This window comes from Linepithema humile, chromosome 1, assembly GCF_040581485.1.
Source record: "Linepithema humile isolate Giens D197 chromosome 1, Lhum_UNIL_v1.0, whole genome shotgun sequence".
Classification (NCBI taxonomy): Eukaryota; Metazoa; Arthropoda; class Insecta; order Hymenoptera; family Formicidae; genus Linepithema; species Linepithema humile.
The window spans coordinates 21,601,353-21,627,475 of record NC_090128.1 but is presented as its reverse complement, the minus strand read 5'-3'; the positions used below and the strand labels follow the sequence as shown (position 1 = coordinate 21,627,475).

The 26,123-nt window shown below is 36.8% G+C and overlaps 2 protein-coding genes and 2 long non-coding RNA genes across 5 annotated transcripts in view; 2 read left to right on the top strand and 2 right to left on the bottom strand.

Moving 5' to 3' along the window:
- Positions 1-1,125: 1,125 nt before the first annotated feature.
- Positions 1,126-9,865, bottom strand: LOC105670199 (uncharacterized). The gene has a single exon (XM_012363592.2). The coding sequence runs from the start codon at positions 8,513-8,515 to the stop codon at positions 5,864-5,866; it is 2,652 nt and encodes an 883-aa protein (XP_012219015.1). The 5' UTR covers positions 8,516-9,865; the 3' UTR covers positions 1,126-5,863.
- A 486-nt stretch (positions 9,866-10,351) lies between these two features.
- Positions 10,352-12,190, top strand: LOC137000201 (uncharacterized). The gene is made up of 2 exons (XR_010890490.1): positions 10,352-10,493; positions 10,727-12,190. It is a non-coding gene; the product is annotated as an uncharacterized lncRNA (long non-coding RNA).
- A 693-nt stretch (positions 12,191-12,883) lies between these two features.
- LOC137000192 (uncharacterized) lies at positions 12,884-16,122 on the top strand. The gene is made up of 2 exons (XR_010890488.1): positions 12,884-13,422; positions 14,105-16,122. It is a non-coding gene; the product is annotated as an uncharacterized lncRNA (long non-coding RNA).
- Positions 16,123-16,772: 650 nt separating this feature from the next.
- The window catches only part of tyn (trynity), a 31,186-nt gene continuing 21,835 nt past the window's right edge, over positions 16,773-26,123 (bottom strand). The window contains exons 2-12 of one of the 2 annotated variants that reach the window (XM_067355800.1): positions 21,857-21,944; positions 21,408-21,677; positions 19,669-19,935; positions 19,239-19,577; positions 19,031-19,150; positions 18,764-18,939; positions 17,999-18,287; positions 17,834-17,915; positions 17,602-17,746; positions 17,347-17,536; positions 16,773-17,258 (exon numbers count right to left, since the gene is read on the bottom strand). In XM_067355800.1, the coding sequence (XP_067211901.1) occupies positions 17,107-17,258; positions 17,347-17,536; positions 17,602-17,746; positions 17,834-17,915; positions 17,999-18,287; positions 18,764-18,939; positions 19,031-19,150; positions 19,239-19,577; positions 19,669-19,935; positions 21,408-21,677; positions 21,857-21,944 (2,118 nt within the window). In that variant the 3' untranslated portion in view covers positions 16,773-17,106. The remainder of the gene's footprint in view (positions 17,259-17,346; positions 17,537-17,601; positions 17,747-17,833; positions 17,916-17,998; positions 18,288-18,763; positions 18,940-19,030; positions 19,151-19,238; positions 19,578-19,668; positions 19,936-21,407; positions 21,678-21,856; positions 21,945-26,123) is intronic. The other variant, XM_067355802.1, reaches the window with a different exon arrangement.

Genomic DNA, 26,123 nt, shown 5'->3' with positions numbered 1-26,123 from the left:
CTTCGGGAATGCAGTCTGCAACTCATGTCTCGTGTACGTTATATGCGAAATTACGTAAATTGTTAATTGCAAGAGGAGTAAAATTCCATTTTAGCATCTTACCTAAGGACCAATTTTGCTCTAGCTTTTTCTCTATTATTAAGCACTGTTATAGTATTTAATGCAGAATAATTTTTTTTAATTTTAAAAAAATAATTTTTACAAGATACTTTTTAGCATTGCTCTTTAGCAGTCAATAAAAAAATATTACACATAGATTAAAAATTCACGAGACAAATATAATTTAATTAAAAAGATTCACAATTTTGGTATTGATATCGTCATTTTGGTAGACATATAGTTAACTTTATGTTATGATAAAAACAATTTCAAAAGTAAAAAGTTAAAATAGTAATAAGATTTAGAATATTACAAATTTTTCAACTCCATATTTGTTCTATAAACAAAAATGCTTAATGTGACTAAAGAATAAAACTTTCCTCTTTCATATTGTGTTGCGCATAACTGCTGAAATACTCTTAACCGGAAGATAAGTACTTGTATGGTTTATAGACTCGCATGAGAGACTTCGTGAATCATATCAGTAGAAGAAAGAATTATTGCGTCAAATGTGTTAATACGCTTTCTTCGATGAAACCATATCTTCTTTAGATATAACAAATATATGATTTTTCAGAATCTTAAGAAAAATATAGATCAATTCCTTAGTACATTTTACTAAGAATATATAATTATTTAACTTTAATAAATTTATAAATTTAACAATTAATAACTCTTACCAAATTCAAAAAAATAAAAAATTTTTAACAATATTTTCTATTATTAATTGTTGTTATTATTTGTAGATTTATTTACAAAATAATAATAAAACAATTAATAATAAAACAATTAATTTAATTTACTTTTTCAGATGAACTTTGCAGCCAGTGAACATATTTTCTTCCGCGAAAATTGTATTTTGACTACTTCAAATTAATACTTGAATTATCAAAACAATAATATTGTTTCAGGTCACATCTGCAATTGATAGCATTTTTTAGCAACTTCGTCATTGACGACAAATGACGACTGCGTAAACAATCTTAGAAAATAAATTACATGGACAGGGACAGTGACAACAAGTACTTTTAAAATAATCTCTTATATTTTCTCTCAAATCCCGTAAAGTTCTATGTCATATGAAACGTGTCATACCAAAATGTAAATGCCAAAATGAGCATTTTTATTATTTTGGCACGTTTCATATAATCTATATGTGTGTATATGATACAATATTTAATACAATAATTCTTGCGTCTAATTCTTTAAACATACAAAAATGGATTTATATCTTGATGCGTTGATGATTCTCTTGCACTCTTCAAACGCTGACAATCATATATTTTCATTCTCATATTCTTTAACACTTTATTATACACACGCACATTCTTACATGTTTTTTTCCTTCTTTTTCTACTTCTCTTTTCCTCTCTCTCTCTCTCTCTCTCATTCTTTTTCCTTCTCGTTTGCTTCCTCCTGATAAATCACAATGATGGATATGGTTGGTTCGAGTGAAACTCGATAATGAGAAAAAAAGACGCGCGTAAGCAAGCGATGTAATAAAAATTAATTATCGTTTTTATTTACAATTTTTTACAACACGAAAATGTTAATAAACTGTTCTACTATTTTCGACTATTGCATTTTTGAGCTGCCGTACATCGAAGGAACCGCGTGCCTGTTGTTTCTGTCAACGTTTATCGACTACATGCCAATACACAAGATAACATTGATGAGCAAGAAAATTATTAAGTGATCGCAAAAACTTCGATCAGACGAATTAAATCGATTGCACGTAAGATGTGACGAGAGAAATTTATTTCTTCCAAAATATGCGAATTCCAAAGTATGTGGCAAAGGCATACAGATAACGCACGCAAAGTTTTACTAAATTCCTTTGTAGAATCGGATAATTTATATATGTCACGCAAACAATAGAACAATAAATAAGAAACAAATCAAATACTGATGCTATGCTTGTACACGAGTGCATTGGTACATCTATACATCATTTTCTGTATTTATTAAGGCATTCACAATTTCGTCGAAAAAATCAATTTTTTTAAATATATATAGTACATATTGCTTTGAATATGTTTTTGATCCTTGATTCCTTCTCACGTGAGAAACTGTAAGGCACGAACAATCTGAAGGCACTAGGCAAATTTGGAGGCGTATTTATTATATAAGTTAATTGTATCAAAATATATAGTTTTCGATATAAATGTATATATATGTATATACATACATACATATACATATATAGATAGATAGATAAATTTATATATGCTCTCTGATTTCCGTTCTAACTTTATTATTTTTTATTTACATATATATAAACTTTCTTTTTTTGTACATGTACGATACGAGCATTATGCTTACACATATTTACTTGTGTGTCGTATGGACTATAAAACGCAGGGGCTCGCCCACGAAACTCCCCTTTTTTATGCACTTAAAAAATATTGCTTATATACGCTTTATGCCTCTCGTTAACAGACTTTTTGTGGGCTGTGGTGTGTACATGACATATGTATGTATTACACACACGAACACAGACGGACACGCACATAAGCGCACTCATCACGCATACAAGGCACTCTGACGGCGCGATTTTTCGCATAATCGAGGGTTTTTTCATCAGTCATACGACTCTTTATTATGTAAAATGTATTATGGCATTATGTAATTTATTATGGCTTACAATTACGCTAGATTTTATTGTACATTGCCACTGTGTATCAGCATGCAACGTACGAATTTATTTTGTACAATCTTTTCATCTTCGGACTTAGTTGGCAAATTGTTCAATGATAAAAAGACTTGATTCTTAATCAATTCTTGTAACAAGTTAAAAGCTATGCTTATATACACGAAAAATTCTAAATCCTAAAGCTTAGTAGAATAATTATAATAACATTGTCATAAATTTATTCCTTGTGAGATGATGAATTAGAGCTTGGTACGAAGCAATCGCACAAGCAATCGCGTTGGATAATGCCACACCACGAATGAGCTCGTTTAAGCGTGAATATTGAAACATTAACGTAACTGCCCTGTCTGCAGCAGTAATTTACAGAATTGCTCTTCTTGCCTGTCGCTCGATAACCACTTGATTGTCAGAAATCTACAAAATATCAATTTTTTTCAGACCCACATATTTAATAAGTAAAATATTAATATATTCTATGAAACTATAAACATTATTACTTTTGCATTATTGATTGTTGTACGTGAAATTTATTTATAAGTACAACATAATTGTTGCAATATTTATTAAATAAAAAATTTAATCGATTAATATAAAAAAAGTTAAAAAAAATCCATATTATTCTATGATTACTTAATATTGCAATGTTTTTTCTGAAGTCTGAGCAAGATTCTCTTACATCCTAATATCTTTTAACATCAACTAATAATTACAAAGATTTTCCTTTGATAATTCGCCAACAAAGTCAGATACGAAAGAAATTGTTTATATCGAGGATCGTAATGCACCTCAATGTTAATGGTGCACTGGGCCCAATCTTAGTGCACTGGGAAAAAGAGTGCTATATATTTATTTTTTATTTTTATCCTGGAGATGCAATAAACAAGAGTGTTGATTGTCAAAATACAAATATTTGGATATCTTAGATGATAAGAATATTCGTTATGTTCGTTATTTGTACAAACGTATTGGGTGTTATTTGTTATTCACAATATTTAATGACGGATTCAATTTTGACGCGTAATTTTCCTTTTTTCTAAAGTATCCAATTCCGATTATCGAGCAGTGGCAAATATAAAGGAAACTTTTACAAATTTGGACGTAGATGTATGTAAAAAATACGAATAATTATCACTTCTAAACATTGATTTCTATTTTCTAAATACTAATAAATCTATTCTAAACAATATTATTACAATATTCATTATTATACATTTTCTATATTCCTTGTACATTTTGTATATCTTATCTTGTGACCAAGCTCCGAGGCACAATTTATGCGTGCATACATAATTCTAATATGAATATATTACATAAGGCACATAGTTTTCTTTCAGAGCCGTTCTCATGTGTCTTTTTAAATCTTTCTGCTCACCCCGCTTAACATCTGATTTTATCGTCAACTAGCGAACTAATTAATAGTAACTATCAATACATTTTGCGTTTGACAAATATGCAATAACACCCCTTGCGTACTTATTTCCGTTTTTAAACATTTTAACAATTGGATAAATTATTATAGAATGTTTTTGTTGTCATTTGGCAAATTAATTCGCTGAAAGCAAGATGCACAGCGAGATGATTCTTTCGCCTTCTAATGAATTTAATAATTTTCTGAAAATATTAATTTATTTACTATTACACTCGTATTAATATATATGCGTCATACATTAAAAACATTTCGTCTTATATTGACCAAAAAAAGACATGAGAAGTAGTCTCTGTGGAAGTAGTTTATCTCAAGTTCCCGTCTTTTCTCATGCTTTTTTATTATTTTTTATTTTTTTATTATTTTTAAGCGGGATTGTATAAAAATAGTTTATTTTTTCCAAATCAAGACAATGATTAAACTAAATTTTTTTAAATAACACTATAATACATTTCCACCAAATGCGCCGTAAAAACCTCTATTGTGGTGGCTAATGTTATATTTCTTCTCTATTTTTTCAATATTTACATATTTACAGACTGATCATTTAAGAGCAAACAATAAAAAAGTGAAAGCATGAAATAGATAACAATTGTCAAAGAATGAAAAATGGATGATAACAATCGCATTGTAATTCTAATATGATACGCGTGTGCGCACATGGAAGAAACTGTTTGAGCAATTAAATGATTTCTGTAGATTGATTGCATATTCGCAACCGACAATGAATGCGATCGCACGATTAGTTCGTGGAAAACCATGTCGCGTCATATCGTACTACCAAGAAATCGCGCAATTAATCGCCGACGGATAGTTTTCCGCAGAATATAGGAAAAATGTAAAAAACATGCCCTAAAATAATTTTTGTTATCTGACACACAATGCATTCGCAGCAGAATATGTAATATCGAGATAAAAAATTAAATACAATTTGCTAAGCATATTCATTAAAAATATTTTGCATTAAAATATCAATTAAAATTTTTTTCTTCAATAATAAATCTGTGAAAACGTAATGCTCATTTCTATATGTTACACATTATGCTGCAAGGACAATTTAATACGTTTTATATGTGAATGGTACTTTGGCCCAAACATTTCTTTTCCTATGCTTTTCTTCGATGCAATGACTATGCTGACATAATTCCGTAATTATAGCAAATGCATTCGACCTCTAAACGGCCTAGCCGATAATCAGCTTTAATCTTGACGATAAACTCATGAAAAAATCTGCCGGGATATCTGCGCGATTTTTCGTAGAGTAAGATAGGACAACGGAGGGGAAACGGGTCAAGCAAGTTTGGTGGAGTTGGAAGAAGACGCCAACCGAGGACGCGACCATGTATCTCCTTCCACGCCTCGGTTCTTCCAATGGCCGATTAAAACTTTATCGCGATGTATAACGCGTTACCGACGATCCGTGGAAACGATAAGTGCTTACGTGGTCCGCTACGTGTAGTAGATCACGTACCAATCAATCTTTCGCTTGCAAATTCGCATTCGAGAAGCCTACAAGTCTGATTTTTACATCTCCAAACTAATGAACGCATTATTTTTTTTTTACGTTTAAGAAATGTATCTATTTAAAATAAATTAAAAGAAACATGAGTGAATGATTACTAGTCTTTTCATATGTTTTTGTGATTTTTTTTTATCCGCATTTGATTAAAATAGAGAGAAGAAAGTTACATGTAAAGTGAGGACACGCTGACAAATGCGTTCCCCTGCGGGAATCCTGTATACAGGCTTACATCAGGCCTCCAAGAAACCGGCACTCGCAGATTAAGCTCGAAATCATAGTTGTGATTTTGACTTTCGTTAAAGTTACAAATAATCTGACAATTGTTGTTGTTATTATTATTATTGTTGTTGATGTTATGGTTACTGACAGGAGATGCATCACGCTGAACTGCGCACTTCTTCGCAGGTTTACTCACAGGGTTATCCAAATAAGGCTTAAAAGTGATGGCATCCGGATTATTCGAAGTTGGTACAGTACTGATTGGTATTGTAATCAATTCCGTTCGTGAAGGAGAAACTTGTCGAGTCAATTTTGGTTTCACAAGACAAAGAGGCGTATCTTGAGGAGGTGCATCATAAGAGTCATCTACATCCGGAAGTCTGTCGCAGAAATATCTTTTCGGTGATGGCATCGCATCGTAACAGCAAGAAATCATACAATGCTGTCTCTTCAGGGGTGAATATCTTTGCTCGCATCCTTCAGAAAGATTAGAAACTTCGGAATTTGCTCTTGGCGAATGACAATATGCTTTAATTGAAGACTCCGTGTAGCAGGATTCTTTCAAAGATAATTCCTGATAGGAGGATGTTGTTGATGTAGTATGGCTGTCTGCAGAGCAAGAAAAATTGCAAGATCCAGCAGGTTCCATCTCAGAAGATTCTATTCCAGCAGAGTGTTGATGATGAAGAGGATGTTGAGAGGAAACAGAACCAATGCCATTGCAGCGATAAAAGTGTGGCGGCAATCGTTCATGTTCCATCTCTAGTCGATCACGCAATAGCGAAACGCAATTCGCAGTTGACAAATCTAATGGTGACTCACCGGAAGCAACATCTTGAATAGGGCCCAATCTTTGACGCAAATCTCCTCGAAGAGCAATTTCATCTCTAAGTTCCGCCTCCTGTTCCAACCATTTCTGTACCTGTCGACGATTTATGTTGAATTTTCTCGCAGTGGCTCGTTGATTTTCCTTTACTTCCTTGTCTTGATGAAAAGCATCGAGAACATCAAGTTTAAAACGTAAGGGAAAAGATCGTCTACGAGTGAAATTGCCGGATAAATTCCGGCTATTAGCTGGAGCGAGAGGATCCATTTCGCTATCCGACCAGCTACTTCTGGATCTACCAGCACTGACAGAATCACGAGGACTTGAAGGTAAGGAGTAACCGTTACGATCATATATAGGGCTTATCGGTCCTGAACTATTGACTAACGACCTGCCGACAGGTCGTTGATAATCAATGCACGAAGATGCAGTAGCTTCTTCGCCTACGTTATATGTTTCTTCTTCATCCAAATGTACTTCTTCTTTGACTACCGTTCTGCAACATTCTACCTTGTCCAGTATTTCTTCTTCTCTTTTTTCTTCGTTGTATAGCGTCGTCTCCTCCGACTCTCTCTCCTGTTGGTGCAAAAGCGACGGGATCGGTTTCTCGGAATTCAGTGGTGAGCATGCGTGTGCGTGCTCATGTGTGTGCAAGTACGGGCTCGCGGGGGTTCGTGAGGAGTCAACAAAGTGAACGGACGAGGAGCTGCCGCTATCGGTAACTCGATGTGATACTGGCGAGAGTGGGGCCTGTTGGCCATCGGGGGAACTTGTCGGTTCGTACGGCCCTGGCGTCGCCGCTGTGTCTGGGCTCGCTGGCTCTGTCTTTATCATCGACGGCGCTAGCAGCAAACCGTACGATCTACCATCGAATGAATCGACATTCTCATAACTTTGTTCACGCTGTTGCGAATGATAATTTGGCGAATGATTACGTGCATTACTGCTGATATCATTTATGCCGTATCGATGTTCCTGATGCGGCGAATGGTAACTTGTTAAAGTTTGATATACCTTTATCTCGTTTTTACCGCCAAATACCGACGCTGTTTCTGTATCTCGCTGTCCATCTTCGTTCAATACGTAGTAATTTCGATCCTGATCCATTTGTGTATCTGAGTATCTCTGAATCTCTGATACATGAAGTCTATCTTCGAGCTCCAGACGGAGACGTTGTTGTTCGGATGAATATTCCTGATAGCCCACAGATGTGACACATAGGGGCAAAGTTGTGCCAGTAGTAGTAGTCTGAAGGCTATATTGGGGCGAGGAGGGTGCACTACCATGCGGAGGAAGAGGTGGGGGCCCTTGCTGTGTAGTCAGCTCGTCGCCGTGCTGTCTGGCGAGGTTGAGGTTCAAGGCCGGCGCTGCTGGAGTCACGGCAGTTGCTGTAGCTTCCGTCACAGTACCATCCGATTTCGAAATACCAGCAGAAGAAATAGTCGCTGATGAGGCGGTTACAGTATTCCCGTTTTCAACGCTATTTCTGAGTTGCTCCTCACATTGTAACCATTTTTGTATTTGACGACGATGAATGTTATATTTCCTCGCAGTGGCACGCTGATTCTGACGACAATCTTTATCGTGTCTATAGGAATCCAGAACTTTAATTTTAAAGGCTGTTGTGAAAATACGTCTAGTACCCATAACGCCCACAGATTTGCGCATGTTCTGCTGTTGATGTTGTTGGTGCACTAATTGTTGGTGCTTTGAGTGAATCATTTTCACTGAACTATCCTCACTGAGCACTTCACTCACGTCATAGGTCATGGGTTTATATCTAAAATATTACACGCACTTTATTTTTCTCGCACCCGTGGCAATAGCTGTCACATCGACTACAAGAACAAGTTCGAGTATAACGACAACGCAGATAACAACTACTACGAAGTTCGAAACCGGCACTGTCAACAACGCACGGGGCTACCTTAACGCTTAACATTGCACGATGCGATCTGACCGTGCGGCGCCGGAGTTCCTTTTAGGTCTTGGATGCCGTAACTAATTTTCATCCCCTCTACCGACGAGAACTGCCGCTGCTCCCACTGGTCTTTCCCCTCCGTTCCATCATCGTCTCTCACTCTCACATTCCCTTGAGCCTCTCTCCTTGCGCTCTCGGCCTCTCCTCTGTGTATCCCCACTCACTCGTTACTTCGTTTAGCGCTCTCTGCGTTCAACGTATCGCCTTTGTCGCACTCCCTCTTTCTATCTTATGAGTACCCCCTCGATACCCTGTTGCCTCATTCGTACAGTATGGGCGCTAGTCCACCGCCAAAGGCGGCTACTAGTCATTCTTCTTTCTCTGTGCCACCAACCTAACCTTCTCTCTTTCTACGGATCTCTTCTCATCCTGCTTCGCTCGCCTGTCTAACTGCCCGCAGGCATAGTCACCCTCCCCGTCTTCTCCTTTCTCTCTTCCCTTTCACACCTCAGCGCCGTAAAACTCCGCCATTTTGTGGGCTCACTTCCGTTAATGACGCGCGCGGGAAACGTCACGCCGGCGTGACGACGACGCTCTCGGCGCCATGTTGTCTGCTGTGGATGTCTGACTGCTTGCTGCCTGCCCGCCGCACCGCTTAGCAGCTCGCCGTGGCAGCCAGCATGGAGCCTCGATTTTTGCTCGCCTTTCTCCTCGATTTGATCGTGCTTCCGTCTGGCTTCTCACGAGATCCAATACATACGGAATGTAGTATTTCAAACAATTCTACAATTCATTATATAGCATGTGCAATATTTGCATAGATTTTAAAAACAAAGACAATGTTGCAAGGAATTGAAATAAATTGTAACTAACAATTTGTAATAACAAATCTTTCTCAAAAGATTAGGTATAATTTAAGTTACGACATATTTCGTAGGAAATATGGTCACTATGGCATGCAATATATCATTTGTACAGCTGATATGGTGATAAAAAAGAAAATTTTACAACCGGGTAAAGCGGCTATTGGGTGAGAAAAATTCGCTTTCCAAGAAAATGGCTTATAGCCATGTTAACTTATGGCTAATGTCAAGCTTATTGGGGTTGAAATTGTCTGTACTCTCTAATTCTATGATAAAGAAGTTAGTATTATTTCTTCTAGTTGCAATCAATATTTCTTCTATTTTTCATTAGGTAATGTTTATAGGTATTTTTGTAATTTTATTATTCTTTCTTTTTACATGTACATGTATATACATGTGAGACCTCATCTCCATTTTCTTTTTTTCTTTCTTTTCGTTTCTTTCGTTTCATGCTGTGGAAGTTGCTTTTGAATGAGATTTTGAGGTATACGATAGCCTCTTGCATATGCGGCGTGGAATGAGATCATGTTGTTTTTGTGGCGTGAGCCGACAGTTAATATGTTTAGCTTCACGCGCCGTTGCCATGTCTCTTCTTAGTTACACGTAGGCCGCAACGCATACGAACGCGCAGAGGGACCCGCGAGGCAATGACGCAAGCCACACGCTCGCATATACTTCGATGAACGAGCGCGTGAGTAAGATAGACTGATAAAAAGAAACAGACGAAGCTTCGTAAATTTCCACGATTCGCGCCACTGGCAGAAACCAAGGATGCCGACGAATTCTCTCGCAGTTCTCTGAAGAGGCACCCTATTCTATTTCCAAGAATCACGGCGGCTATTCTTGCATCCGCCGATCACGATGAAGCCCCCTTTCAAAAACGTTCGCCGTGCAGCAAGAAGGCACCTGCCTTCTTGGACGGATCGACCTTCATGTAGTTATATAGGCACGACTCATCGTTCAGGTATTTCACTATCTACATCCATGAAATAGAACTCTTCCTGTTAATTTTCTACATGAACATGAAGTGACGATATTAACTACATCATAACGATGTTGGTATTTTATCGAATAATCTATGACTTTTTTATTTGGCTTATGCTATTGCAGCTCAGAATATGGTAAATACTTGGCGTTTTTTTTTTACTTCGTTTATTTCTTTTTTTTATTTATCTATTTCGCACTTTCTATTTTTAGCAATCAGACAAGATTTATTGGCTGAAAATAATATCAGCAGTAAGCATAAAGAAAATATTGAGGCAGCATTAGACCGGCAGTCGCCTAGTGCGGCACAATGGCTGGCACGGCTCGTCGGATTTGTCCTTGGGGCCGAAGGTAGGCGCAGCACGAAGACCGAGGACGTGGCAACATAGCACCCGGGTGCCCCCTCTTTTGTCCGCCGGCCGGTCTTGCCAGACAGGGTGTCGCCAGCTCGGTCGGCCTGGTCGTCCGGGTTAGTGCGAGGGACGAAGAAAGGGAGAGCAGGAGGAGACAGAGGAAGGGAGGATATATGTGTTCATATATGCGTCTGTGTGCGATAGAACAGCACTAGGGGGAAAAGACGCGCCATGGGGGAAAACGTTCAAACGATGGACACAGGAGAGGCGAGACGAGAGACGAATACATCTCGTAGCGCGCAGTTCGTAAGAGATCGTTGTGTGCGTATTATAGGATCGGTCATGGACCTACATTCACGCAGACCAGGCATGTTTGAAAACTCGCATTCTTCTGGAATGTGGCCTGCGGAGCCCCCTTGGGCAACCTCTCTCTTTTCTCCTCATTCGCCGGCCCTGTAAACCTCTCTGCATGGTGGACGTTGCTCGGACGCCTACCTTCACCTTCTCCTCGCCCCGCTGTCTTTCTTCAATCTCCGTTCACCCGCCGCACCACCGTCACCAGCTTGGCGCCCCAAATAGTCGCGTAACCAGAGACGCGCCTCTGGCCTGGCTTGGTTGTGGCAGACTTCTCGGCGCCCAAATGATATACGTCGACCATCTTCTATCTCTCTTTTTCACTTGCGCTCGCTCACGCGGTTGTTATAGCCTTCGCTTTCCGCGCTCTCCTTCCACATACTTATGCACAGACATGACCATCGGGAAAGAGGCTCTATAGAAATGATAAAGAAGAACGAGAAGGAAAAGAGAAACGGGCCAAGTCTCTATTTATCAATGTTCTGACTTACGACACTGACTTGTATCCAATCGTCGACCTATCTTACTTGTGATACGAACTAGACGAGTTAGTTACAAATAAGACGGAAGAAAGAGCACAAAGGTTGACGATTTACAGCAAAAATATGTTAGATAGCTTTTCAACCTTCTCGCTTGACTTATAGAAGAGAGACTTCTTGGCAAAAACAAGACAAACGGTCATCTACAAACACACACTTCGTGGAGATGATAAATTGAATCTGATCCTAGAATTTTGCTAAGTTTTAGTAAAGCTGGCTGTCGCTCAAAAATTTACATTATTTTGTGTGGGCCAGTATTGCCAGAACTGATTTCGCGTGTTAAATTTTTATTTCTCTTAATGTCATATTTTTAATCATATTTTTATGCGTTGACTATTTATTTCATAATCTATTAATTGTCTGTGCTATTTGTTGAGTTATATATGATACAGATAATAAATTGCGTATCTATTTTAACAATTGATATTTAACACTCTATTATATTTTTATTAGCTATAGGATACAATTTTCATGTATTTCATTATTTAGTTACGTTTTTATAAATATTTGCATTTTGAATTGGTACGCTGCTAATATATCAAAGAGTATAGTCGCTCTATTAGAGCGATTTAATTGAGGAAAGAATTCGTGAACTATGACACATAGCAAATGGAAGTGCGATAAGCGACTATGGTCATCGGGAAAGAAGTGTATATGTACACAACAATCTTTTATCTAGAGTAAAGAGCGCTATTCGTTGGAATTGCATCTAGAGTTTATGACCGAAACTTATTTATGGGCATGCTCTCTGAGAGAGCGGTACACGTGCACCAAACCATTACACTTGCATTAATGCATGCATACATATGTACATATTATTACACAGCATTGAATCTAATCGTACGCATAAGTAGAGACGGTCGATCATTGTGCGAAAGCATGTATTTTTAAATTCATATAGATAAATTTACTTCTCGGTAAAATTTGCTCGCGAAAATAACTATACATCTTATAAAATTAATTGCTTGTCGAATAATTCCTTAATAAATTTAATAAATGTTATCTCTGAATAAAAATATATCGTAAATTGGATATATTATCTAAATTTTGTAATATGTTTTAAGATGTAATAAAAAATTAATAATTAATAGGAAACTAGAAATTAATATTTAATAACTCTCGTACGTCATATCTGAATAATAATTAAAAAACTAACAGTTCACGGAATTTTTACCTACTAAAAATTATTAAAATCGTGTCTGACTACGCGATACATATAGATCAAACGTTGCGCATATGGTCGGTCATATATTTGCTCGTACATATACCAATGTGGAAATATATCTTCTCTGTAGGCGGACGCACGATGGCGCCTACTAACACGTTTACCTGCTTGTGAACCCTCGAATGTTAATTTTACGAACGAAGTCGCTGCAACGGTTCTCAAAACTCTCTTTTCATTGAATTTCTTTCGACCATATGCGGCGAAAAATATGCGCTCGCTTTACATTTCTATATTTTTCACATACAACCTGTAGTTGCTGCGGCTACAAAATGAATAGTAAACGAATGAATGTACGGATGGACGATCGGTCGATGCAGCCACAGAAGAAATCACGTGTTGAGAAAGAAGCGTTATCGCGAGAATAGGCATGCAGCAACACGATGCACACAAATAAACCGCAATGCAACGCCCACAGTCGGTTTCTACAGCGAGAATCACGTAAGCATATACTCATACGCACACTAACCTTTATCTTATCATTGGCGAAGGCGTATCGAGGTTGACTACCATATATTTGCCTTTGGCACGAAGGCTTGACGACGACTCGATACGATGTGTTGGTCACTCTCTCTCTCTCTTTTCTTTCTTTCTCATCTTCTGCCGTTTTCTTATCGGGAAAGGAGAATTCCAAGAGGATGAAACATAAGTCACTTCGCATTTTCGACTGCGAACAAATTACGTCAATGCGATATGCGCCACAGATTCTGTTAAACAGTAACTTGCTTTATCGGTCGAGCAATTAAAAAAAAACAATGCATGCAAGAAAACTGTTTTATCCATAGAGTGTTATCGACACCTTGAAAGCGGATTAGTCGATCGATAGTTTTTGCCTGAAGATATTCCTTTTATGTTTCAATAATTTGAATAGCTTGAATAGAAATGCAACAATTTTAATCATACAATATTAATATTTGATAATATTGTATGTTTTACATTTATATAGAAATCTATAGTTATATAAATAAACGTTATTGGAAAATAATTTATTCAGTATTCAATTTGTACAGTTTTGTATTTTAAGATAAATATCAAACCAAACCAGAATTTAGTTGTAACTTTCAGTTGATTTTCGATAATTATGTTAATCAGTGATATAATTTTTTTTTTTTTCTTTAAAAAGATCCTGGAATTACCGACACGGAGCTTGGTGACTCCATGAAGCTCTATGGAGTTCGATAACTGTATAAGTATACCGAGAAGAATAATTGGTAACACGGAAAAGTGACGACAATAAAATTTGATTAAAATTTACATGTCTTCTTTAGAAATATATAGAAATTATAAAAATATTGAGTTTAGCAATACTGCAGGCATCATTTCCATGTACAACTACAAATAGTTACAGATAAATGGCTATAAAAAAGGAAAAGAAATTCTGACAAAACTGATTTGAGTTTATTTACTGAAACATTCATGTATATAAATAGGGTACAAATATATGTAATTGATGCATAATTGATGCGTATGTGTCTTTATCTCTGAATGTCTATTGCAGTCTGTCTTAATAATATATACATTTTGTAAACTGTTTTATAAACCGCAAAGGATCACACCTTTCGTAATATTTTTAGATGACTTAGCACTGTTTTAATACAACATAAATATTTTTTTATTAGCTGATAGCTTCATTAATATGTAGATTTAAAAGTAAATTTTATGAAATATATATCTAGATTTCATAAAATAAAGTCTTAATGAAGTTATTAGCTGATATCTTCTTAATCCTCTATCGTTCTTTTAAATTTAAATAATACTTTATTTTTGAAAGTGTGACCCCTTTACAGCAAGCACCTTAACCGGAAGGTTTAATTTAGTCAATCCAATTTATACTGTTTATGAATCATTACGTAACGTCTCTATCGCAGGAAGAATCGCTTGTCGTATCAAATTAATACGTCGTCATAATATTTCAAATAAACAAATACATATATCATCCATTATTTAATAATTAATAGTGACGGAAATGAAGCAATTTTAAAGTCCACTCTTCTGGAGTCAACTTTTTCAAATTAAATATTTTTACTCCTGCTGTCATGAGTGATTTCTCTCATTTCGACATTTATCTCGTAAATTAATTCAACGCATGATGATGTCTATATTTATTTTCAATATGATATAGAAATTTTATTTTCAAAATAGATAGTTGCATAATGTTCGTTCATAATAATGTCTGAAAAATTAAAATCAGAAAAAAATATTTAGCGCAGAATAGTGAGTTTATTAAAAGAATAAAGTTGATAAACTAAGAAAATATGATTGTCCTTAATGAATTTCACTCGGTTACTCATGCTGCCGATAGTATTTACGTTATACCTCCAGTATTTCTTGTTTAACACTTTAAACATGTATGATTAAAATTTTGAGAGCTCTCAAGCTTCAGTCATAAACACGCAGAAGACAATTCACATTTAAGTAACCGAATGCTTGAGTATTTTTTATTTCCAATACCAGTATGAGTTTCACAAATAGAGATACTCTTGCTTGTGAATCTCAACAGGGTTTCTCGCAAGAAGTTGGTACTTTAAAACATTTTTCTCAGTTTGATTACTATTGTCGTTATTATTGCAGCTAATTTTAACATCGCAATTAATCGCTTCGATATTGTTATTGAAAATGGAAAATTTATATTATATATGCGAATATAATTCATTTGTAGTTTTTTCTTTATAAATTTATTTAAAAATGTATGAGTAAAGTATGAACCACTTCGAGAATCCGCTAAATCCGGAAAAAAAAAATCTTCTCGCATTCTTTCTCTTTTCTTTTCTTGTATCTATGCTTACATGTTCACTATCACTATCTTAATGCTATTTATATCATTAAAAACGTTAGTGAAGCGTGAACCTTTAAATACCGCTAGTCTTGATGCGGGTTACAAATTGATTTCCTTATACTGCAAACAGTAACCAAAGCTACATCAACCATTCAAAAGATACCGGAAATTTCATCTCGAGCAACACGAAAAATAAATTCGTTCGCTCGTTCCTTTCTCCTTGCAACCCGATCAGAAGTAGCTACTAGAAGATAGTTAGCTGTTTCTAAGAATACTCTTAAATAAAGTCTATACTCATTGCATTTTCAAGGTGGCTTTAGTCGCGAGTGTGCTCCGCGAAATATGCATGTATATGAATACGCGCACGCGCGCACAAAAAAGTTGATCGCCAACATTGCAATAATGCCTCCAAAGTTTAGCATGCATAAATTTCATTCAAATTTTAATTGTAGTTGCTGATATAGCAATGCTTTCCTCATACGTAAAATTTAATTATATCATCAAAATTATTTGCTATTTCAACAATATTTCAATACAATTCAGTGACCAAGAGTATAAGTTGTTAAGTATTTGCAGCCACAAAATAGATAAAATATTGCAAAATAGATAAAATATGTCTCAAGTATTATCCAACGAAAATATTGCTATTATAAATTACACGTTTATAATTTACGTTTATCATTATGAAACACGCCACCTTCATGAAAATTACGATACTCATAATTTATTCCTTGCTACACTTGTACGAATATTACTTCAGTTTAACGAGGCACCATCTTCGTTGTCGATCTTGATTATATGTAGATATTTGTCTTCAACGTATAATACAAGAGATCTTTGTGATCTTCGTCGAGTGTCAATAATTTTTAATGTATGTGTAAACTTAGTTTTACGCATAAAACAATCTATTTTTAAATATTTCCAATTTTTCGGAAACGTCAATTTATACTAACGAGCACAATTATTTTTTTTTAGACATAATGCATCCGTACTATCGATAAAATCAGTGTTCACATTACATAACAATCCTTGACAACATGTTGCGTAGAATATTTAATGCATTAAACTGCAATTCTGATGCGCATTATGATAGTACGATTGTGCCCTTTAAATGGTGATTTTTTTTTTTACCTTCTACCCTCTTATGCATATTTTATTCGTTGCAAATATAATGAAAATGAACATATTATAAGAATGAAGGGCAAATGAGTATCGCTAAGTATGAATTTTTTGATAACTTACGATATGAATATGCGTGTGTGAATGTATGTATGAACTCTCGTACTCTTTGTGATCGTTTTCTTCGTTTACTTTTTAAATGCGTTTTGCGGACAAAACCTTTGTGTCTTTTAAGGTATCATTTTGCGAGGTGTCAGCCATTTCTTCATGTAATAACAAAAGATCGTGGAAATATAAAGGAGCACTAAAAGAGCACACGTCACCCCAAGCGCTAGCACCGAAGTTTTCGTTGGACATGGCTCCACAATAGTCACTGTTTTGTCTGCAAATAAATAGTATAGATATATCGAGTTCGAACGTTAGGAATATACTTCTATAAACATTAGATGCATTCTTTCCCACGATTTTACCTGCTTCATTGAAATCTATGCTGGCATCACTCTTTAGGAATTCAGACTGTTTTTCATCACCAAAATCGAGCACTAAGATTTCTTGGGACAAAGTCATGTCTTCGCCTTTTTCCTCAGTCGAGTTTGCAAGGCTTCTTCTACGTCTCTTGCCCCATGATTCCACGGATTCACGTCCCCATTCACAAACGGCCTGAAAGGTATTGTTAAGAATTTTTTTTCTTCTATGATTAATGGGAAAAATAACAAAACCATTACCGGTTCGCAAGGTCCCAGACAATACTTCACATTACATTGGAAAATTACGCCGTATGATTCGGTAAATCTAAAAGCCTCATACACAGATTGCAAAGCGTTACCGTCGGGGGTGAAACTGGGAAAAATAGAAGGATCGACGGGACATCTGAAAAATTAAATATCTATTTTATAAGTTTTATTCTTCGCCGAACATATAAACAAAAAAATGTCATATAAAATAAAATCAACTCACCCTTCGTCGTCGATAATTTGAAACGTGCTTTTCGAATCCTTTGCCATAGCTACGCAACTGCGAGCAAAAATGCCGTATGGAGCTACATACAGAATATTAATATTAATTGTCGGACGAATTAATGAATCTTTTTAAAAAAAATTAATTTGTAAGAAATAAACTTACTGTCCTCCGGAATTTCGATTCTGAAAGTCAATTTGTCACCAATGCGTACAGTTTCAACTTCTCGCGATCGACTATCGAGAATGCGAATCCTCGGTGGCGGTGCTTCCGGTGCGCTAGTGATACTGATCATCTCCGGATCTCTAATCGGCATCATGCCGAAGGTAATATTCTTCGAGGACATGTCATATGTACATTTAACTTTGTAGATTTTGTCAGCCTTCGTCATTACCACGGAATGGTGTTGCAGTACAACCGTATTTGAATAAATTCCAGTCTGAAAACCGTCACGCTGCCATGGTGAAAAGAAAGTTTGAACAGAGATTTAAGTACTCAAGCAGAGAGGGATGTGCAATATTCATTGTAAACTCTTTATCGACCTTTGGAAAATATGCAATTAAAAAAGGACTTTTGTTAAAATTGTGTGTTATATAATATGTTAGAGATGTGTAGTGCTGACTAATAATAGAATAAATATGATACATTAGTATTGAAATAAAATAATTTTAGATATATACATATGGTGTTTGTAACTTAACAGTAGTGTATAGTAGTGTTGATTATTGAATGCAGCTATTTGTAAGCATGTGTATTTTGGAGGCACTACTGGAAAGTGGTATAAATGTAGAATTAACTTTTCAGGAGAAATATTTGTATCTTTAGGATGCTTCGTGAAAAATTACAATTATTTTTTATTAGTACTGTCAATTATGCATAGTATACTTTTGATTTTTAAAGTAACAAGGATATTAAATATTATATACTTACTACACTTTGAGTGTTACAATCTTGTCCGCTCATCGTAAGATCGAGCCTGAAAAGATCACTATTGATAACGTCAATATTGCAAGTTTCAGATCGTCCGAGAGCATAAATACGTCCATTGAAAGGTTTATTCGTACGGACTTGAACGGCAATACGAGTATCTTTACAATCAACCGACACTGTAACATGAATTATTAATTATTAAAGGAACATTGATCGTTAATTATTGTTAAATCATTGTTTTTATAATATAGGATATCGATTCCGTACCATCGTAACATGTTCCAGTTTTATCACAATTAATGTCATTTCTGGTGAGATTATTTATTGTAGAATCTTCTGTTGTTTCAAAGACAACCGGTAGCGGATCCGCTAACGGCCCAGTACTCTCTAAAATTGATGTAATAACATTCGTATGATTAATATTGCACATAAACATTTAAATTTTTTAACTAACTAATACTTAAAGCTTACTCACTTTCGCAGAAATTCTCGAAGTAAGTACCAACTCGTTCTCCATTATCGATCAGAGGCCTCTCTGCATTGAGATACGTCGAAGGTCCATCCGGGAGAGTCCAATGGTCCAAATGGAAAAGTTGGCAATTATAAGCTGTTCCTTGAGGAGCACCGCGATAAAGGAAGGATCTGCAAAGGAACTCATTCTCAATTTCGCAGGCTAATCTGCAAGCAGACTCGCTTTGAACTTGTAGTTCTTTGTCGGTGTAATAATGTAGACCCGCATATTGCGCAACTTTATCGTCCGCTACACCGATTCTGGGCACTTGGAAAATTCTTTGAGACTTGCAAGCTTCTTTTCCTATAAACACCCAATCAAATATTTATATATATATATTTTTTTTTTTTTTTTTTTTCTAGTATCTAGAGATATTCTTTACAAAACATTTTACCTTTCAAACATAAGTTTTCAAAGTAATCCACTCCCTGCGAATCGATAAATTGAACATATTGACCTGTCGTCCGACGATCTGAATCGCTCAGATGACATTGAAGCGTTACGTAATTATACTCCACAGAACGACAAGTGAAGCGATGCTCGTTTAAGCATGCTGCGAGACAAGCTTCTTTCGTGGACGTGTAAATTAATGCATTATCCAACCCGCGAATCATCTTATTTGGAATGCGTTCAAAAGCCCATGGCCGCAAACAAACATTTTCTAAAATAATGCAATAAAGTTAGATAATTTTCTTTTTGTTTCCATTACGTAAACATATATTTATAACACTTTTGATACAATTTGTGACGTCTGGTTACAAATTTCAAATATAACAGGCACGTTGATATATTTGTGATTATATGAATTGATTTATTACACATTTTATTGCTCACTAGTTGATAACATTCAAATTAAATTGCTATCTCTTTTGGCACACTTTTCATCTAAAAATAAAGAAAACTAAATTTAGAACTTCTGGGTGGAAACTGGAGTAATGAAGATCCCACTTCAGGTATTAAATTCATATTTAATATCTGAGATAATTATAGAGATGTTAGGTGAAAAAATTAAATAATTATCAAAAGAAAAATTGTTGAACATTTTCACAACTTATTGTTTCTCAATGATTTTTTAATTGTTCTAAAACAATTTTAAAAAGTACTAAAAAGTTGATTGACACCCTCAAATTATGCCGCAACGAAAAGTCTGCGTTAAAAGATCATAAGGTGCTGGCATGTGACTTAGCATTGCGCTGATGCTGGCGATGACGCACATAGCCGCGTTTTTTGGCACACGGGCCTGGAATGTATTTTAGACGAGCTCATTCGGTGTTCCAATTTCTTTTGTTCCGCCCTCAAAACCGGCGCTAAAGCTGCCGACAACGGAAGCAGTGCCAACGGTAACGTAGGCATGAGTCCTTCACGGATGAATCACCGCCGGCCGTACGAATTCCTAACCGCTGTTACTAATAAATGCCGCTCATTCTAAATGAAGCACCATCGGGCTAATAAAACGATACTTTTTTTGGCCAGCTATGTAAAATTGTGAAAATGTGAAATTTAATGGTCCTTGATGATTCTGGCATTCTATTAAATTATGAATACTTTAATGCATTGCGTAATCATAATGAATATTATATAAGGAATAACAAATAAATATTATAGAATTATTTCAGAAGTTGCAAATTTAATTACAAAGTTTCACGCTCCACGTTAGCGTCAATTTTAATGAATTTATGAAACACATTAAATTGGATTGTTAACTTTACAGCCAGTCAAATAAAATTTTTTATAATTGCTAATTTGCTTTGAATGTCTGAACTAGTCTATCTTTTTTAATTTTTTTATCATTTTTTTTTTACAAATTATCCAGTTTACTTTGAAATAAATATTCTTGAAGTTCCTCGCTAAAGAGCGAATTATACGATGAACAACTGGGTCCCTCACAAAACGCGGAACAATTTGCCAAGAAAATCGCTCTACTCAGACACAAGATTTCCCGAAGCAATTTGCAGTGCAAAAAATTCTTTCATATATTCAGTATAATACATTACACATATGTTACACTCTCTTTCTGTCTTTCTCTGTTTCACTATAATATATGTTTACATAATTTTTATTAAACACCAGACGAAACAAGCGTATCAAGTGCTTCATATAAATAAATGTGCCAAAGCTCTCGTACTAACTCACCAGATCTTATTTGCAATTTTGTCATATAATACATATTAGCGGCCCTTTGCGGCTGTGCAGCCGGATTTGTGGCGGCCGTTTCGTTTTGCAGCGCGCAGACAGTATCCTGCATCGGCGCCAAAGGATTCACGACGAATGAGAAGGCGGCGGCCTGACATTCTGCCTCCTCTCTGCACCATCCCTGGCACTCGTACAACGATAGATTCCTTACGTTATAATAGGTAGTGCCGCGGTAATCGTAGTCAGTGAGCTTCTCGAACGCCGTCCTGGCTGAAATATAAAAGCAATTTTACATGAACAAACTGTTCCATTGTCCTCTGTAATTTTTTTTTATAAGAAACTAAAAAGATTTTACAAGATTTCAGTACAAATACTAAATCAAGTGCAAACACTCGCCTAATATTTTATGACAAGAGAGAAGCTATGCGACTAATTTTGATAAAACTCACCTAGCGCGGCATTGCCACTTGCTATCAGCACCATAAATATCAGGCTCGTGGTTGCAGCTGCTACCGTTCCGATTGCAAACGAGCCCATCTGCAATGGGAATAAGGAATCTGAATTGTAGAACCGTAATTATAACTAACAAGTTGAACAAGTATTATTTCTCGAGCTGGCGCGAGGCTAGCTCCCACACATGACGAGGAATAATTTCCGCGCACACATACATCAAGTACAATAATACTTTAAATACTAGCATACACACATAAAAATAGGAACAAAGTGCGTTTCGAAGAGAATGCGTAGCGTTCGGTCTTCATAAAGATGAACGTGCAAGTCAATACTTGAATAATGTATATAGTTGTGCGCACAAGTTCTACTTTCAAGCACTTGGACGCGCGTTAATCCGACATATGTAACTCTTAGCCAGACAAAGGTTCTCAATAGAAAGAGTTAATCGGATGTGTGATTAATCAGGAAACGCGTCTCATCAACGCGGAAAGCCGTTGTGTATGATTGACGATTACTGAGTGAGTTTTAACATTCATAAGGGTTTGAGAAGATGATTCTGCCGGATTCAATCGAGGAAATCGCGCCGTTCGCCGCTCTGCCGGGCGTGTAATTCGCTCGCGTTAGTTGGGAGTATGCGAGCAGTCGACTTCCCGTGCGCGCGTTTTGCTCGCATTTCACGCAACCACTTCCTAGTTTCCTTCTCTTGTCGTTTTTTGTCTCGTTCCTTTCTCGCAGGTGGTATGCAGGAGACTTCCTCTTCTCCCCTCGCCGATTCTTCGATGTCGCGCATCTCGACCCGCGACAGAACGGATTTTCCTCGCGAAATCAGTTTCTCGTGTTTTCTCTTTTTAATATTTCTATGTATTATCTCTTTGTAGTGACAACAGCGCATAGTGTAAAAAATGATTTGACCGCGGAGAACAATCGTGAAAAATAAGTGTCTTTCCGTTATTTTACAACCGATCTCCGCTAATGCCGCATAATTTTTGCGTGTCTCAATGCTCTCTCGCTCTTTTACTTATCTACTATTTCGCCGTCTATAAACGATAAAACTTATAGATTATTCCTGCGCGTCGGATTTAATTCCATTACGTAAAAAAATCTGAGCAACGTCATTGTTCGTTGTCCTCAATTGCATACGACGAGATTTCACGATACAAGCTTTACTGACCAACTTTCTTCGCTATTACGTACGTTCGATAGGCCAAGTCACATTACGATAATGTGATAACAAGGATGCAGATACGATCATAAGCAGACAGCCCGAGCCACATAGTCTCGCGAAGTTCGAGGTCACCAAGTATAATAGGGTTTCATCGGAGATTGCCAGAGGGAAGGAGAGCCACGTCGTGGCCTGTACCGAGGTCAAAGGTTCATGCTCCCCCCTCTATTTGTGCCCTCATAGCCTCTCCTCGCGACCCCGCACCCACGAGATGCACGCCGTGGCAAAGTCGCGCGCTAACAATGAGGAATGCGCTTAGGTGCGCTCAGTAGGCAGGTTGATGCATTGTTACAAAGATTAATACGCCTACCGAGGTGAAAGAAATGTGCGCGCGCGCGCGCGGAGGGAGTCCGGATTTCTTCGTCCTGCACGAGGTCACGAGTTACCTGAGAAGTTCGGATTTCCTGAGTTCAGCAGTGTCTTTATATCCTGCGAGTGGAATTCCAGATTACAAATTTTTGAAAATTGATACAATTGAAATTTCAATTTGAGATTTACGCGATACGGGAGCTTGAATTGTTTTAACAATCGTACGTATGTGCAAACGTGGTACTTCCTGTCGCCGACCGTGGCGCGTGCGGGAAAAATTATGTGCACGATAGCCCTGACCTTTACGTCACAACCGGTCTCGTCTCACGATACTGAGAAACCCGGCCGACAGACAGGTTCGCAGGTCGATGATGCTCCGCAGACGCCCAGGGTGCGCTTGCCACGCAAGATCGACGCTTCCGGTAATCCCCGATGCGCTTGTGCGAATTACACGCCTACCGGATTTCAGTCGCCTTTTTGTCAGAAATATACTCCTCGATAGAGCAAAGGCACTGATTACTTCCCGCCGCGATCCCGCCGATCCTGGAAGTCATTAGATATGAATGCGATTAAACGAATTACAGAAGACTGTTAAAATGGTCCAGCGACAAGTGAAGAAGGGAAATGAAACTTTTGCACGTTCAGGAGGTAATTTGTTCTATTGCAGTTTTGCTTGTTTATAGTGTCATAAAACAGTATGCTTCAAATCAAATAAAAGAAATAAAATAGAAGACATCTGTTTTATCGCTTCCAGCATAGGTAATACTTGTTTGACAACGATTAAGTAATTCTACACTAAAAATTATTGCAAATAAATGCGCATTCAGAATTTACTAGAATCCAAAAATTTCCCTAGACAATTAATCACCGTGTCACGAACACCATTGTCGGATAATGCGACATCGTGGGAGTCTCGTGACGACCCGACCTCGCAATTATGACAGGATCTCGAGAGCCCATGAAGAATCAATTACGGTATCTCACGAGTTACATAAATAATCTTTCCAAGAACATGTTGGATGTTATAGCATCGTTTATGCAAATTCGTTTTATGTGCATCATCGGTCGCAAAATAATATATCACCATGACGAGGTGAAAATGTACTTTATTGTCCTTCGCAAATAATTTACGTTTTTTACATTTTCAGAAACGACTCTTCTTATTGAATATCGTAGTCGATTGGTGAGGTAAACTGCTTGAGAGTACGATCACGATCGTATCGTGTGTCGTTGTGTACGGAAAATTGCAATTCGACGTACCGCGGCTACTGAAACATGCAGATTTATGCTCTTTGCAACGTCAATGTCGCTCAAAATAATGGCTTCGCCGGAGAATTCTTTCGAATGCTAGAGACGCAGCAACTTGCATTTTCTACTACATTCTATAAACCTCTTATCTGCAGAGAATTCGTCGATTGGCAAATGTTTTAATACTTGATACGACTGCGGTTTCTCATATGTTTACGAAATTTGATAATTTTGTATGATTAAATAATTTTAAATAATTTTTAGTGACTTTCGATGGATATTATGAATCAATCGCAATTATCTCAATAACGACGTCAGTAAAATGTGCATCAATTTTCCGTCAATGTTCATGAACGTCAGTCCCGATGGTTAGCTAGGTGGAACTGATTAGACGTTGAAGAAAATTGTTCCTCACTGTTGCATCCCTGATGTCTGCGAAAGGGAAAGGGAAAAAGTTTTATGGAAGGACTGGATTGTTACTTCTGCCAAGCACAAACTTCCACACGCTGCACGTACATTATCATGATATATCTCACTCTTTCTCCAAGTATGATGCTGCAATAGGAAGAAACAACGTGGCGTTCCGAAGAGAGGAATCATTTCTTCGTCTAGGGTCGCTTCACACCCTCTCGGCGAAGCCGCTTCCCGTCACGATACTACATCCGCTTTCGTGATGAATCGGACTGCTCGTGATAGGAATTTACATGAAAGCGAAAAGCAAACCTTCGTGTGCGCACATGAAACATGAGATATGTGAATTTCGTCTCAATGAATTAGCGGTGAAGTAACAAGCGAATGCTAACCATCCGGCTCTGCTAGAACGTTGACTCTGTAAAAGTGCTCTGACACATAGCATTCGATCAGATACAATTTTTTGCACATTTCTTACAGTTATCATATCAACGGGAATTGTTTAATATTTAGACATAAACTGTTTATTTATCTGAGTGAATAATTTTTTATGTAAAATAACATAAAAGTTTTCTAATTATTCCCATAAAGAATTTATATGTTTTGAAGTGAAGAGTAAAAAATTAAAAAGATAAATAAATCGACTGAAAATTTTTCGACACGTATCTTTGGAACTCTCACGTAGTTGAATATTTTTGCGCAACCTCAGATTACCGCGATGAACTCGATGAACTCGATGAATCTGATCTACGACTATCCCTTACAACGTAGACCGGTAGCATCAGCGTGGATTCATAAACAATGAGTTTGCAGGAATGCAAGAGTAAAGGTAGAGAACAAGAGAATGAGAGAAAAGAAAAGGAGCGGGACGAAGACTGGCGTAGAACGACGGATTCATAAACAATGAAGGTACGTAAATCGCGCTTAAGCTTCTTACTGAAAGCGGCTAAAGGAGGTACGTAGATAGGATTTTCATGGGTTATTCGCGTTGGCGAGTAATCCATTTTTCGATATTTTGTTCAACATGTGGACCGTGAAATTGACGCGGAATTTGTTTCGTTTTTCCGTGAGAA